Raw genomic sequence first — 15,849 nt, 5'->3', positions numbered from 1 at the left:
GACCGGGTCACAAATGAGGAGGTTCTCAGAAGAATGAAGAAGAACTAGGAAGTACTTCTTCAGGTGCCATCACTTCTACGGAGGTTGGCAATCATATTGGCAACCTATTTTGGCAATTCTATTTTAATTTTTGAGGCAGTAGATCTAAATAGTTGTTTTGAGCTGCATTCAAACCATTCTCTCAGGTTCTTCAGCCAAGAAATTCGTCTTCTTCCGATGCTTTTTCTGCCATCTATATTTCCTTGCATTATCAGTCGCAGGATGCTATACTTCTTGTCCCGCATCACATGTCCGAGATACTGTAGCTTTCTTTCTTTAATTGTAGTTCAACTTCCTTCTCTTTACCTATTCTTCTTAGTACTTCATTGTTCGTAACTCTATCTTCCCAAGAAACCCTCATAATTCTTTTATAGGTCCTCATTTCAATGGCGTTAAGTCGTCTCATTGTCTCTAGATTTAACTTCCATGATTCCACTCCGTAGTATAGTACACTCTATACGTAACATTTTGTTAGGAGTACTTTAAGAGCTAAGGTTAAATCTTTTTCATTTCCATTCAGAGGTACTGACCACCATTAATCTCGAAAGTTAGAATACTTCGCACACATTATGCGAAATGAATCCAGATATGCCTCCTACGAGCCATCCTGGAAACAAAAATATTTGGAAAGCGAGGTCCAGGAAGAAGAAGAAAATCCTGATTAAAGAACATCAGAACGTGGTTCAACATAACATCTGTGCAGCTTCTTCGCGCTGCTTCAGATAAGATAAAGATTGTCATGATGGTCGCCAACATTCGTCACGGATAGGCAGACTAAGAAGAAAAAGAAGATGAAGAATCATGAAGAAGATAGGGATGGACAAAATATGACAAAATTGATTGAAAGCTATGAAAATGGCAGTATAAAGGAGATCATACGGAATATCGCCACGACATAGAGCTAGAAAAGCAGCTCTTTTTACATTGTTTTTGATTGTACGCTACTTGTAGCCAATTTTTCCCGGCAGTCCGTTTCAGATCATCTGTCCATCTCATAGGAGGTCTGTCTCTGGGTGTTTTGTGTTGGTAAGGGTAAGGTCTCCAGATTAGAATTGTTCTGTGCCATTTGTTTAGATCGCTCCTAGCTACATATCCAGCGTATTCCCAATTTAATATTAATAATTTTTGTACCAGATTGGTTTTCTGTCTTATCCATGTGTTTGTTTTCCTGTCCTTAAGTGATATGCCTAGTATTGCTCTTTCCATCGCGTGTTGAGTGACTCTGAATATATTCATATTCTTTTTTTGTGATTGTCCACGCTTGTGCCCCATATTAATATCGGAATAATGCATACATCAAAAACTTTAGATCTAAGATATAGTTGGATTTGTTGATTTCTGAGTATATAGTTAAGTTTGCCGAATGCTGCCCATGCTAACTTTCTTCTTCTTTTCATTTCTTCCGATTGAATTTTCCTATTTAGTATGATTTTTTGTCCTAAGTACAGATTCTTCAACTTTTTCAACTTCGACTTTTGTTTGACTCCCCTGTTTAATGGTACAGGGTTCCTGTATTCATGTTCATTTAGTATGTAGCTGTAGCTTTGTTCATAATTTCTTTTACTAGGTTAATATCTGTCTATTCTACAATTTTTCCTTGCGTTTATTACGGCCGTGAGTTCTAAGGTGTCGAAATCTTTTTCGAAGTCTACAAATGCTATGAAAACTGGAAACTTGTATTCGTTATATTATTCTATTAATATTTTTGTGGTTATGAGGTGATCGGAAGTTCAATGACCTTTTCTAAAACCTGCCTGTTAATATGGTTGGTATTCATCTAATTTCCTTGCTGGTCGGGCAGTTATCACTTTGGTGAGTATTTTAAACAGGTGTGTCAGTAGACTGATGGGCCTGCAGTTTTCCAACTTTCGATTATCACCTTTCTTGTGTAATAAGATTACTTTAGAGTTGTTCCAGCTCTTAGGGATTTTGACCTAGTGTAAACAACTGTATATAAGCTTAGTTAGAATTGAAATTAATTCCTTATCTCCTTCTAATATCATATCTGTGGTAATCCTATCTTCTCATGCAGCTTTATTTCTCTTATGTTTTCCAATGATGTAGTTACCTCTGAAATTGTTACTTTTGGCATTATTTCCGATCCAACATTTTTTTATTAATTTCCATGCTGGTCTCATTGATTCTTCTTGTTGATGTGTTCTGTAAAGCTCCGTGTAAAATTCTTCTATTCGTTTCAGTATGTTTCCCTAACTGTGATTTATTTTTCGTCTTTTTCTATTAATGATATTATCTGACGTCGTCCTAGTGTCGGTCTGAGGCATTTCATACTTACTTTTTTCAATAGTTGTTATTAATTTTTCTTTTTTTTTTTGTTTTCTGATTCCTTTTCTAATTTGCCTATTAAGTTCTCTATGTTCTTCGGTTCCCTTTTTGTTAGATTTATTTAAGATCTTCCTTTTTTCTATTTGTTGTAATATTCCTTTGTCTAATCCATTGTGTGTTGTTTTTGTTTTTTTCAGTTGCAGAATGCTTTTGTTCACTGTTTCGATTATAAGGTTATTCAAATCATTAATATCATTGGAGTCTATCTGCTGCATGTAAACTTTATTTAATGCATAATTGGGCCTTGTTATGCAAAAAGCAACCAACCCACATTTTTGAGGAAAACAAGATAATGTCACATATCGATTTAAAAATGTGTATTCTACATTGTGTAAAAAGCAACCAAGCCATTCTAAATATTAAACCATGAAAAATACTACTCCAAATTATTTCTGTTTAATAATAGTTCACTTAAGATTTCGCATAAGACAACCAACCCTCTTGGATTGTTTGTGTGTATCACTGGACTGAACATATTATTACATTGCACTGTCGAAAAGTACCAGCCAAGTGGGTTGATATTGTTATGCCAATTACGGTTCCTGGAATGTTGCATCTTTTTGTTTTTACGTGTAGGTACTGACCAATATTTGTTCGTGCTTAAATATTAAAATATTTGTTGTGTTATATCTGTTACATTATGAAGAAATCTTTGAATCTTTAATGCGAAAAATATGTTTAAATCAAGAACTGTTAAAATAATTAAAGCGGCTGGCGAAATTGCAGAAAATGGTAAGTTTTAGGATTAAGGCTATGTTTATCTTACTTTTTAAATATTATGGTTTGTTGTTTTGACTGATTATCGCATATTTTTTATTTGTATTGTTATTATGTTTAATAGTAGAAATTCTGCTGTATGGTATTACTGAGTTGACTGAAATTATTCGGTTTTATTCATGGATTTTGTGGGTTGGTTGGATTTTCAGATTGCATTTTATTAGATATATTTCCAACAGCAAAAAGAAACCAACCCTCAATATGGCTATTTTTTTTGTAAAAATTTATTAGGATAATTTTGATACTACTATGATAAAATTGCTCTAAAATTAAACTATTGATTAGTGAAGTTATCGTTTAAAAAAATACGACGGAAAATTAAATATTTAGAAAAACATAAAAAGTTAATTTTCTCTTAATTTACAAATTGAGGGTTGGTTGCTTTTTGTTTAACATGGCCCAATTATCATTATTATTATATGCTATGGACGCTTCCTAGGTCAAACTGATTTAATACCGATACGTCTTCTATTAGGTTTCTATTTTTCGAAATAAAAACAGGAAAACATAGAAAGATAAAAAAATTTAATTTTTTCTAAAAAAATAGAAAATAGAAAAAAATAGAAAGCCAAAGTACCCTAACATGTGTAAACTGTCAAGTTTGAACAAAAAATATTGGAAGGTGTTAAAACAATGAGCTAAAATCATTTTAGAACATTTGTAATAAAACACTCTGCATGTCTGTAAGGAGGAATATGTTATGTAAGTGTTTTAGGTTAAATCTTTAGTTATTCACAGGCGTACTCAAGGATAAATTGGAATCACAGATAGAGAACATAGAAGATTAGCAAGGATTCAGAAAAGATAGGTCGACAACGGACGCAATATTTGTCATGAAATAAGTTAAAGAGAAGTCGATAGAATATAACAAACCTGCATATATTTGCAAGCGGGGTTTGTAAAGGGTAAAGGTACAAGGGAACAAATCCTGAACCTGAGAAAACTCATTGAAAAGTCTAGAGAACTTCAAGTACCTATGATTATATGCTTCGTTGACTACCAAAAGGCATTTGATTGGGTAAGCTGGATAAATCTGTGGTCAATTTTAATAGAAATGGGCGCACCAATGCACCTGGTGACACTTAATAAAAATCTGTACCAGTCTAATATAGCGACAGTACGACTAGATCAGAAGTTCTCAAACCAATTCAAGACCGAGAGAGGTGTTAGACAAGGATGCGTGTTGTCACCTGACTTATTTAACATTTATGGTGAACATGTCATGAGGATGGTTTTAGAAGGATGGGCCGGTGGAGTAACAGTAGCTGGTAGAAAAATCTCCAATTTAAGATTTGCTGATGACACTACACTTATAGCAGCAAATGAGCAAGAAATGTTTGATCTTCTGCGAAAAGTTGAGTACGAAAGCAATAAAGTTGGTCTGAAAATCAATAAAGCAAAGACAAAAATAATGGTGGTCGACAGATTTGGCACTATTCAACTGACTAACATATTACAGGAATACCAGATAGTAAACACCTTTGTCTATCTCGGGTCTAGTATAACTAACGATGGTAACTGTGAAGCAGAAGTTCAGAGACGTATTGGTATGGCAAAAAATGCGATGAGTCGCCTAACTAAAGTTTGGAAAGACAGATCTCTCTCTCAAAATATCAAGATGAGACTGGTGAATGCCCTTGTATTCTCAATATTTCTATACGGAGCCGAGACTTGGACTCTTCGCTCATGCGAGCGCCAAAAAATTGATGCCTTTGAGATGTGGTGATGGAGAAGAATGCTGCGCATACCTTGGACAGCTCATAGGACAAACGTTTCCATTCTAAACCAACTCAATATTAAAAAAAGGCTGTCCACAATATGTCTGCAACGAATTCTGCAATTCTTTGGTCACGTGGTTAGCAGAGGTGACGACAGTTTGGAGAGATTAATTGTTTCTGGAAACGTTCCGGGGAGAAGATCAAGAGGACGATCACCAACTAGATGGTCTGACAAATAAAGCATTCAGCTGGAAACTCATTCTGCGAAGCTCTTAGAGCAGCTGAAGATAGAGACCAATGGAGAAAAAATCAGGAATATTGGAAGAAATCACGATCCTCAGTAATGGGGAAACGACAGGAGAGAGAGAGATATATTTGCTTCGTAGACCTAACGAAAGCATTTGACAGAGTCACACTTAGCGATATAATAAAGAAAATTAAGCAAAAAAGGATACCGGCAAACATTGTTGAAGTAATAAAGCATATGAATAATAACAACACGACAAAAATTAAAACAAACGACATCACTACGGCCAACATACCAACACCAGGAGGAATTAGGCAGGGAGACAGCCTCAATCCATTTCTATTCAATATGCTAATGGATGAAATAATAGAAGAGTGGAATCACTACAACTCGGATAGAGACTCGGCTACAGTAGAATGAGTATAGAGTGCTATGCGAATGATGCAGCACTGATTGCAGAGGACGAGGATGAGCTACAAACACAACTTTATTGATTCTATCAATCATGTCAACGACTCAACATGAACATAATAAATAAAATGCGTTACCATTACGAAAGATCCAATTAGATGCAAGCTCGTGGTAGAGGGGAAACCCATATAACAGCTAAACCAGTTCAAATATCTAGGTGTACATTTATCAAGTTATCATGACCCAGCCAGAGACCTGAGAGGACAAATTAACAAGGCCGCTGTCTTGTCCGGATGTTTGAGAGATGTGGTCTGCAATAACCCATATATGAGAATGGACAGCAAAGTTAGAATTTATAAAATTTGCGTCAGACCTGTTATGATCTATGGCATTAAATCAAGAGAAGACACCAATAAAATTAGAAGCACTAAGAGCAGGAAAGGCAAGAAGAGATAGAATACGAAACAACATCATCAGGGAACAATATGGCGTGCAAGATGTAGTCAGATGGGGCAGGCAAAGACGAATAGAATGGTTCAGTCATGTAAAAAGAATGGAGGAGCACAGACTACCAAGTATTGCGCTAGAAGGAAAACCAGCAGGTAAGCGTCCACCAGAGGTACCACCAGATGAAGAGATAGCTGGCAGTCTACCTCTCAAGAAATACTTCAACGTCGGAATTAACAGAGTGACAGATCTACAACAAGTATAAGAAGAAGAAGGTTAAATCTTCGTATTTTGTACTAAGGTTTCTCCAATTACTATATGATCAATCCTTGATGAAATACCCTGCATAATAATAATAATGATAAACCTGCAATATTTGTAAATCAACAATCTTTAAAATAATAATTTTTCCAGGTACCACACCATCAGAAAAAGTCCAATCACTTCTGGACCAAGAAGAAAATACCCAGAATGGTCAATTCCGGCTTTTTTCGGAGATACAGGAGTTGAATATCGAACGTGGGGAAATGATCTGGCGAGAAACCGCCAGATACATTAAATTTGAGGAGCTTGTCGAAGACGGGGGAAGCCGATGGTCCAAACCACATGTGGCTTCTTTCCTCCTGCATTCGGCATTCGAACTACGAAGACTACTGCTCAGTGGAATTGTCATGTTCGACATGCCTGTTTTGTCGCTATACAGAGTTATTGATTTGGTGTTGGTGGATCTGGGCGAAAACTACAATCTGTCTGTCGATGAAAAATTTAAGGTAAAGAAGGTTTTGTTGGCTAGACACCAACATCAACATCAGAGAGATAGAGAAAGGCGTAAAAAGGCATTTATTAAAGTGAATCCATTTTCTTCTTCACAAAGTAAGTTTGATATTTAAATTTTTTTTTATTTGCTAAGTGCTACAATCTGGTCTTTGACCAATGAGTAACTTTTTATCTATCCTATCTTACTAACTACTTAATACCTAAGAGTTACCCTTTGATGTCATCTTAGTTGTCTTTATTTATACTGGGGCACTTTTTGCTTGCGCACTATCACACAAAGCGTTGCTTTTCTCTTTATCACGCACTACATCAACATGTTGCTTGCACACTAGTCGCCCAATGCTCCGCTATTAGCTTTGTCACACACTACACCAAATCGTGAGGTTTGGTTCTCTTCAGTCTTCTTTTCTGGTTTGAGTTGTCCAGGAGCTGGATTGCCTCAATATTTTCGTGGAGAAGAAGTCTTTTTTCATGACTTTCTGCGTGTTTTCGGATTTCTTTGTCGGCGGGCTCCATTCGTAAATCCTTGTGGAGGTCGTCATTGCGGATGTACCAGGGAGCGTTAACTATACCCCTTAATACTTTGTTTTGAAAAGTCTGTATTATTTTAAAGTTTGTCTCTTTTGTAAATCCCCCTAGTTGGATACCATACGTCCATACTGGTTTTATAACTTGTTTGTAGATTAGCATCTTGTTATACGTTGACAAACCTTAGTATCTTCCTAGTAGCCAATACAATTTTTTATATTTGATATCTAATTCTTCTCTTTTTTTCCTTACATGTGCTTTCCAGCGAAGCTTCGTGTCTAGGGTTAAGCCCAGGTATTTCGCTGTGTTGGCATAAGGAGTGTCTTGTCCATTAATTTTTATTGGTGCGTAGAGAATTTTTTTATTAGTGAAATCAACATGTACTGATTTGCTTTCATTCAATGTAATCTTCCACGTCTTAGTCCATTTTTGGAATTTGCTCATCGCATTTTGTAGTTTATTGGCTGTTTCTACGTTATCTTTACCTACTGCTAATATGGCAGTCTCGTCGGCAAAGGTAGCTAAACAGTAGTTATCGAATTCTGGTAGATCACATGTATAAAGGAGATATATGACCGGTCCCAATACGCTTACCCTAGGGGACTCCGGCTTTTAATTCTTTTAGTTCAGAATAAGCATCATCTTGCTTGATTCTGAAATATCTGTCAGTTAAGTACGATTTAATTATATCTGTGTATGATTTTGGAAGAAGGAAGAATAGTGTGTAATTTATGAAATAGTCCTTCATGCCTGCCATTACATGCCTGCACATGCCTGTCACATGCCTGCACATGCCTGTCACATGCCTGCGCATTATCTAAGAATAAAGCTGAACAAACTTTTCTTTCCTCTAGTGCATTTTCTATACTATCGGTGACTCTGTGGAGTTGGACTACAGTTGATTGTTTCTGCCTAAAGCCAAACTGGTGATTTGGAATTATTTTTTTGTTTACTATCATTGGTTGCAATCTTCTGTGGAGAAGTTTTTCAAATAATTAAGACATTGTGGGTAGCAGTGATATTGGTTTACAGGAGGAGGTTTTATGTGGTGGTTTGCCTGGTTTTGGTATCATTACTACTTCCACCACTTTCCACAATGAAGAAACATATTTTAATCTGATCGCAGCATTAGTTAAATAGGTCAACTTGACAATTGCTTTGAAATCAAAGCCAGGAGCTTTTCTCGGGTTTAAATTATACTTGATTTCTTTTATTACTTCTTCTACAGTTACTGGCATTATGTTTTCTTCTTCTTGTAAATGGTTGCTCTGTAATGCTTCTTCTTCTTTAATATTTAAATTTTTTTTGAAAGTGGAGGTTCGTAATATTTTTAGAGATAATTGTTATTAAGTTTTTAAATATTCCCTATAAAAAATGACAACTTACTTACTTTACTTTATCGTGTTCGGATATGTCATTCATTAAATTTCGGCCCAGTATCGGGCTACGTCGGTTCCATTTTTATTGGCGAGCCACAGATCTTCTAGGGTACATCGATGAGGACAGTTTCTGCACGTAAGAAGATGTTCCATATTTTGTGTTTCTCCACAGTCACAGTTCACATCATATTGATCTATTTACCCCCATTTTACCATGTTTGATTTTACTGCAGTCACCCTCGTTCTGATCCTATTGATAGTTTTCCACGTTTTAAAGTCTAGAGACTTGCCGATCCATTGAACCTGAGGAAGAGGACAATACTCAGTCGGTTCATCCTGCAATGTTCCAAGGAAGCTTATTCTGGATTTTAATCGCTTTCGTGGTGTTCTAACTTTGTACAGTGCATGTCGCTCGTCCGCAGTCTGTTTATTTTTTCTCTATGTGCTCTGCAACGCCTCTTCGTGTTGAGGGTTGTTTCTGCAAAACCCGCTGCTTTATATATAGATTTGAAAGTGGCGTTGGTTTCATGCACCCCGTTACTATCCTGCATGTCTAATTTAGCACAGCATCAACTTGTTTGGAGTGGGCAGATCTGCCCCAAACGAGAGATGCATATTCAGCAGTTAAGAAACACAATACATGTGTCGTTGTTCTTAAGACACCAGGACATGCACCCCATTTACTTCCCGTTAGCTTTTTGAGTATGCTGTTCCTAGTTGTTACTTTCTCCTTTCGTATTTATGCAATGTTGTCTGTAGGTGAGGGAACGGTTCCAGAGTTGCTCCAAGATATATAGGTTGGTCTGTGTGCTCCAGTGTATTACCATTCCACGCAATTTGGAGTTTTCTGGGCTTTCTTTGAGCGAAAGTGGAAGGCGCATACTTGAATTTTAGAGGGATTGGGTCTCAGTGAATTCTGCAGATAGTACTCTGTCATTATTTTTAAGGCAGTTTCGAGTTTCTCCTCCACTTCTTCAAAGCCATTAGAGCACATATTGTGAGATCGTCAGCATAGAGAAAATGCTTGGTTTCAGTCGGCGTAGATTGGTCGTTCCTGTATTATATTAAATATTATATTGAAGAGCATTGGTGCTAAAACACTTCCCTATGGGTGTCCGTTTAAACTCTCCACCTACTTATTTTGCCCTCCAGCATAACGAAAAAACGTCTGTTTTGCAGTAAGGAATATACGACCTTACCCAGATGGTGGTCATGTGTCATAGGCTGCTGTCAAATCTACGAAAGCAACCCCTGTTATAAGTTTTCTTCAAAGCCCTCTTCAATGTGTTCTGCTAGTGCGAGGACTTGACCGGTGCAAGATTTGTCGGGTCTGAATCCTCCTTGTTGTGGGATGAGGTGCTTGTCGACATTTTTTGTGACACAACAGCAAAATAGGTCTTAGGTACTGGGATTTTCTGGGTCCCTTTAGATTTTCTCCATGATTTTGGAATTTTGCAGTCTGTTATAAGTTTGCACATGTTATAAAGTTGCAAGATCCAGTCTTTTGCTTCTTGGCCTAAAGGCTTTCTTTTTTCACTGCATAGATACTGGGCAAAAGCCACCGATATTTGTGGCTTTTGCCCAGTATCTATGTTTTTGATTGTGTCGTTTAGCAATTGCTCTTCTATGAAGGTTTTATAAGAGGACGTAAGTTTTTCAATCTTTCTTTTTATAAAAAATCTTATCTTAAATGTCCTTTTAGGAAGGTCTGATGATGGCACGTTATGTGTTGAAAGTACTTAGCTGCTAATAAAACATTTTATACACACTATAAATTTTTTTGAGAACATACACTTGTTTGCCGTTTTGACCAATTATATCTGAGTTCATTCCCATTCTTTTCTTAATTCATCATCATTCTGTTTGCCTTATCTCTATGCGGGATCGGCTTCTCTAATTGCATTTCTCTACACAATTCTATCTTGTTTCATGACAGTATTAATCCCCTTTACCAACATGTCCTGCCTAATCGTCTCCTCCCAGGTCTTCTTTGGCGTTCCTCTCATACTCCTTCCAGGAATCTGCACTTCAGCAATTCTTCGTTTTGGGTAATTGCCGTCTCCACGTTGAACATGACCAAACCATCTTAACCTATGCTCTCTCATTTCGGCATCAATTGGTGCCACCTAGACTTCCCCTAATATACTTATTTTTAATTTTACCCTTTTTTGTCACTTTACTCATCCATCTAAGCATCCTCATTTCCGCCACAGGCATTCGTTGTTTCTCTTTCTTTTTCACTACTCAGATTCAGCTCCGTACATCATAGATGGTCTTATGGCTCTTTTATAGAATTTTACCTTCAGCTTCATTGGAATTTTTCTATCACACAACACACCATTCGCTTTCTCCCACTTCATCCATCCAGCCCTAATTCTACTGCATGCATCTCCATTACTCTATAGCACTAGTACCGATCCTAGGTGCTTAAAGCTATTACTTTTTACAATCATTTCACCATCCAAAGATACCATTTTATTTGAAGTAACTCCATTTTTAAATGAATATTCCAAATACTGTGTTTTTTTCCTACTAAGTTTTAGTTTTTCCTCCAGAGCTTGTCTCCCCTGTTCCAGTTTTTGTTCTAAGTCTCTTTCACTATTTCCTACTGACACTACATCATAAACACTACATCATAAACATACATTAAGTACCATGGAATGTTACCCTGTAGTTTCGCTGTTATCTGGTCGAAAACTAATGAGAATAGAAACACATTATTTTCTTAATCTGTATGTTATTTATTATATCTCTTCTTGGTACTCTGCAGCTTCTCCTTAGGTTAGGAATTCCATCTCTGTTGCTTTTATTTTATAAGTGAGGATACTTCTTGTCATGGTGTTATACAGGGTGTTTCATTGGGAAACGGAATTACTGGGTCTATTTATTATATCTTCTTTAGTTGTTCCTTTGCTTAATATTATGAAACCTAAATACTTGTACTTATGTTTTTTTTATTTGTTTATCTCGTCTATTTCCAGCTATTTTTTCTATATTCTCCGTTAATTGCTATTCTGTTTTTTTTAGGTTTATTTCGATCCCATTGCTTTCTTTGTATATTCCTGTTCCAGGTTTCTCATCATAAAACTGTGTTTCACTAGGTAAAAAATTTCACTAATTGCATTGGGATATTAAATTCTACCGTGGCCTTGTAAAGTGCGTTTCTACACTGTCAGAGGCACATCTAAAATCCAAAAACAAATGGTGAGGATCAATTCCATACTCATCTGTTTTTTCCAAAGTTTATCTTAGAAGGAATATTTGATGGATAGTTGACTTTTCTTTCAGAAACCCACAGTGGTATTTAGCCGATGGTCGATTGTAAAGAATATGAGACAATATTTTGCAGGTCAAGTTTTGCAGGAAATGTCTCTGTAGTTGTCACAAATTATTTGGTCTCCTTTCTTGTGAATTGGTACTTTACTTTTCAATTTATGTGTGTTTATAATACCTATATAGTATATAGTACCTGTATAGTATATAGTATATAGTACCTGTACATCTAAACACCCAATAATATTTTTAAGAACGCATTATTTTAGCATCAACCAGTAGCTTAGAAGATATTCCCGATGCTAAACAAAATTTAAAATTCATGAAAAAGATTCCGGAGGGAACAGAAGCAAGTAATATCCTGGTAGGCGGGGTGGAATCCCTTGAAAAAACAATTGTAGCATTCGTAAGACTGTCAGAAGCTGTAATGTTAGATGAATTGACAGAAGTTCCCGTGAAAAGTAGATTTATATTTATTTTACTAGGACCACTGGGACCGAAATCTGCAGAAAATGGTAAGTAACACACTATGTACTAAATCATTTATCTATTTTGCAATTATTGCTGATAACTTTAGTTGTACAGGGTGGCGAGAAAGGATGGAAACACGGTAATTTCTCGGAAACCCCTAGAACGATTTTTATAAATTTTGGTCGGTAAGGGTCTTCTAATGCGGCCGATATTATAGTAATAATTAATAAGTCTTTTGTAATTTTCCTGTAAAGTTAATCGTTTCCGAATTATAAACACTTTAAAACTGAAAAAAATCGAAAAACGTCGATTTCAAGGTTCAAAAGCAAAAGAAAATTTTTTTTTTTGAAATTACGAGGTACCTAAGTTCAAGCTCAAGCTTCTTCTATCAGCTGCCTATAAGAATTATTAGCACGTTTTATTCTAAAACATTGTTTTTTTTTTAATGTTAATGAAGTGCATATGAGAAGACGGGCGCTCGGGCTGCATTAATAACTAAAAAACAATGTTTTAAAATGAAACAAGACCAAATTACTTATCGGTAGCTGATAAAATAACGTTTAAACTTTAATTTAGGCACTTCGCGGTTTCAAAAATAATATTTTTTATTGGCGTCTTTGAACCTTTAAAATCTTCATTTTTCGATTTTTTTCAATTTTACATTGTTTATAACACTAGAATAATAATTTGTTTATAGAACTATTTCTCTTATATCACATGCCAGTAAAATAATGCTACATAATATAATCAATGAGAGAGTAAAAACATTCCTTCAAAGAGAAATTCCACAAGAGCAAACTGGATTTACCAAAGGTAGAGGTACTCGAGAACACCTGTTGAATATAAGACAGATAATCGAAAAATCTAGGGAATTCAATATTCCACTGTATCTACATATGCTTTATAGATTATCGTAAGGCGTTCGACAGGGTCAAGTGGAGACACTTATGGCGAATACTAAAAGAAGTAGGCGTACCACAACACCTTATTTCGCTTATAACTGAACTATACGAACACACTACTGGATCAGTTAAAGTGCTTGACACACTTTCAAACGAATTTCATCCAGAACGAGGTGTCAGACAGGGATGTATACTATCTCTACAATTATTCAAAATATATGAAGAGCATATTATGAGAAGAGCACTTGAAGGATGGGAAAAAGACATCTCAATAAATGGTCATAAAATAAACAACCTACGTTTCGCAGATGACACAGCCCTTCTTGCAAATAGTCAAGCAGAGCTGATTGATCTTATACGACTGGTTGAAAATGAAAGTCAAATATTTGGTCTGCAATTAAACATATCAAAAACAAAGATCATGATAGTGGATAGACTACATAACAATCATCCACACATAACCACAATTGATCGGTTTGAGGTTGTGAGCTCATACTTATATCTGGGATCATTAATCACAAACACAGGGTCACTACAGGAAGAAATAAAACGTAGATGTGATCTAGCAAAAGTCACCACAGCAAAAATGACCACAATATGGAAGGACTGTCAAATTTCAAGAGCGTTAAAGACGAGGTTAATCAACTGCTTAATATTCCCAATACTGACCTACGGATGTGAATCTTGGACCCTGAGAAATTCGGAAAGAAGAAAGATAGACGCCACTGAAATGTTCTGTACCAACATCTGGCGCTCCATAGCCCTCTGAGTGACTCGAATCTTGTTCACTACTTTTTTTGTGAGTGTTAAGGTTTCGGCTCCATAAGTGAGTACAAGCAACGCACACTGCTCAAAGATTTTCCTTTTGAGGCATATGGGCAAGTCCGATTTAAATACATAGTTCAGTTTACCAAACGCTGCCCAGGCTAATCCTATGCGACGTGGGAGCTCGCACAACTGGCTATCTCTTGCCAACCGAATTTCATGTCCCAAGTACTTATAAGATGCAGTCTGCTCAATATCCATTCCATCAAAAACAATATTACGATTTAGCACCAGATTAGTCATTATTTGTGTTTTATTGATGTTAATATTTTTAGTCCGACCTCTAAACAAGCCTGATATAATTTGTTCAACATTATTATTGCATCATCCATACGATCGGCTATAAGGACGATGTCATCTGCGAATCTCAAATGACTAAGCTTCTCTACATTTATGTTGATACCATATTCGTTTAGATCTGCCTTCTCAGAAGTGTGTTCTAAAAGAGTTGTGAATAGCTTTGGTGAGATGGTGTCTCTCTGCCGTACTCCTCGCTGTAACCAGAATGTATTTTTTGTTATTCAGACAGTCTTACACTAGCCGTTGCCTTTTTGATAGATATATTTGATCATGTTAGTGTAGCGATGATCTATTTGGCATTCTCTCAATGCTTTTAACTTTTTCTGCTGGCTTATGGTATCGAATGCTTTCTCGTAGTCCACGAATATCAGTGCCAATGGTTTGTTGTATTCCGCAGACTTCTCTATCAAGTTTTTATTACCAGTAAGTGGTCGTTAGTGCTATATCTAGATCTAAACCCAGCTTGTTCTCTAGGCTGATAGAAGTCTAACTTAGCCTCCAGTCTTTTTTGATAATTTTTGGGAAAAGTTTATATATGTGTGATAGTAAAATGATAGGACAGTAGTTTTTTAGATCTGTTATGTCCCCCTTTTTATGTAATAAAACAATGACTGCATTGTTCCATTGAGAAGGGGGTTTTCCTTGGCAAATGCATTCGGTGAAAAGTTTGGCCAAAGCCTGGATAATTTTATTTCCACCTTGTTTGATTGCCTAGATCACTATTCCGTCATCGCCAGGGGATTTATTATTTTTCATTTCTGAAAGTGCCTACTTCATATGGTGTTACTTCTGACATTAATTCTGATCCCTGGTTTGTGATTTTGGGCACAGGCTGATATTGCCTTTCGTTGGTGCTAGGGATGGGAAATACCTACCGGTTTAAACCTAAAACCGTTTTTTTACTTCGCAATAACCGGTTTTACCGGTTGTTTTTTTGTCCCGGTTATAACCGGTTTTTTCTTTTTAAAGTAAAAACCGGTTATTAGGTTTTTACGGTGATTAGGATTAGGTTAGGTATTATTTTGGATCCCAATCATAATTATTATTCTCAAGTAATTATTCCAAACAAAACCATAATTCAAATTTTATTTTATTTTATAAAATACAGAAGCAAACTGAAAGTGCAATCTCACATCAGCCAGAAACAATTATTAAGTGTTATTATAATATTTCCTTGAAAAGGTATTTGTAATCATAATATTTACATAAGAAGTGATCTGGTTGAATTAGACGCAAACATCATCTATTTTTCACACTTAACTCTTGACATTGAAAGTGGGTGAATGACTTTTTCTGACTACCAAAAATAATGCTCTGACTATCAATATCGAATTACTGATTACGAATACGAATCTCCAAGAATTTCGCTACGTTTTCAAAACGATACACTACAGGAAGTATTAAATGGGTTA

At 36.1% G+C, this 15,849-nt stretch overlaps 1 protein-coding gene across 1 annotated transcript in view; it reads left to right on the top strand.

Annotated features, from left to right (window-relative positions):
* Window positions 1–3,836: 3,836 nt before the first annotated feature.
* Window positions 3,837–15,849, top strand: part of LOC114340507 (electroneutral sodium bicarbonate exchanger 1-like) — a 47,743-nt gene continuing 35,730 nt past the window's right edge. Inside the window, exons 1-3 of the mRNA XM_050641395.1 lie at window positions 3,837–3,861; window positions 6,397–6,855; window positions 12,209–12,454. Coding sequence (XP_050497352.1) covers window positions 3,837–3,861; window positions 6,397–6,855; window positions 12,209–12,454 — 730 coding nt within the window. The remainder of the gene's footprint in view (window positions 3,862–6,396; window positions 6,856–12,208; window positions 12,455–15,849) is intronic.

The sequence above is a fragment of the Diabrotica virgifera genome, chromosome 10 (assembly GCF_917563875.1).
Source record: "Diabrotica virgifera virgifera chromosome 10, PGI_DIABVI_V3a".
Taxonomy (NCBI): Eukaryota; Metazoa; Arthropoda; class Insecta; order Coleoptera; family Chrysomelidae; genus Diabrotica; species Diabrotica virgifera.
The sequence above is the reverse complement of the archived record's forward strand: the minus strand, read 5'-3'. Positions and strand labels throughout refer to the sequence as shown.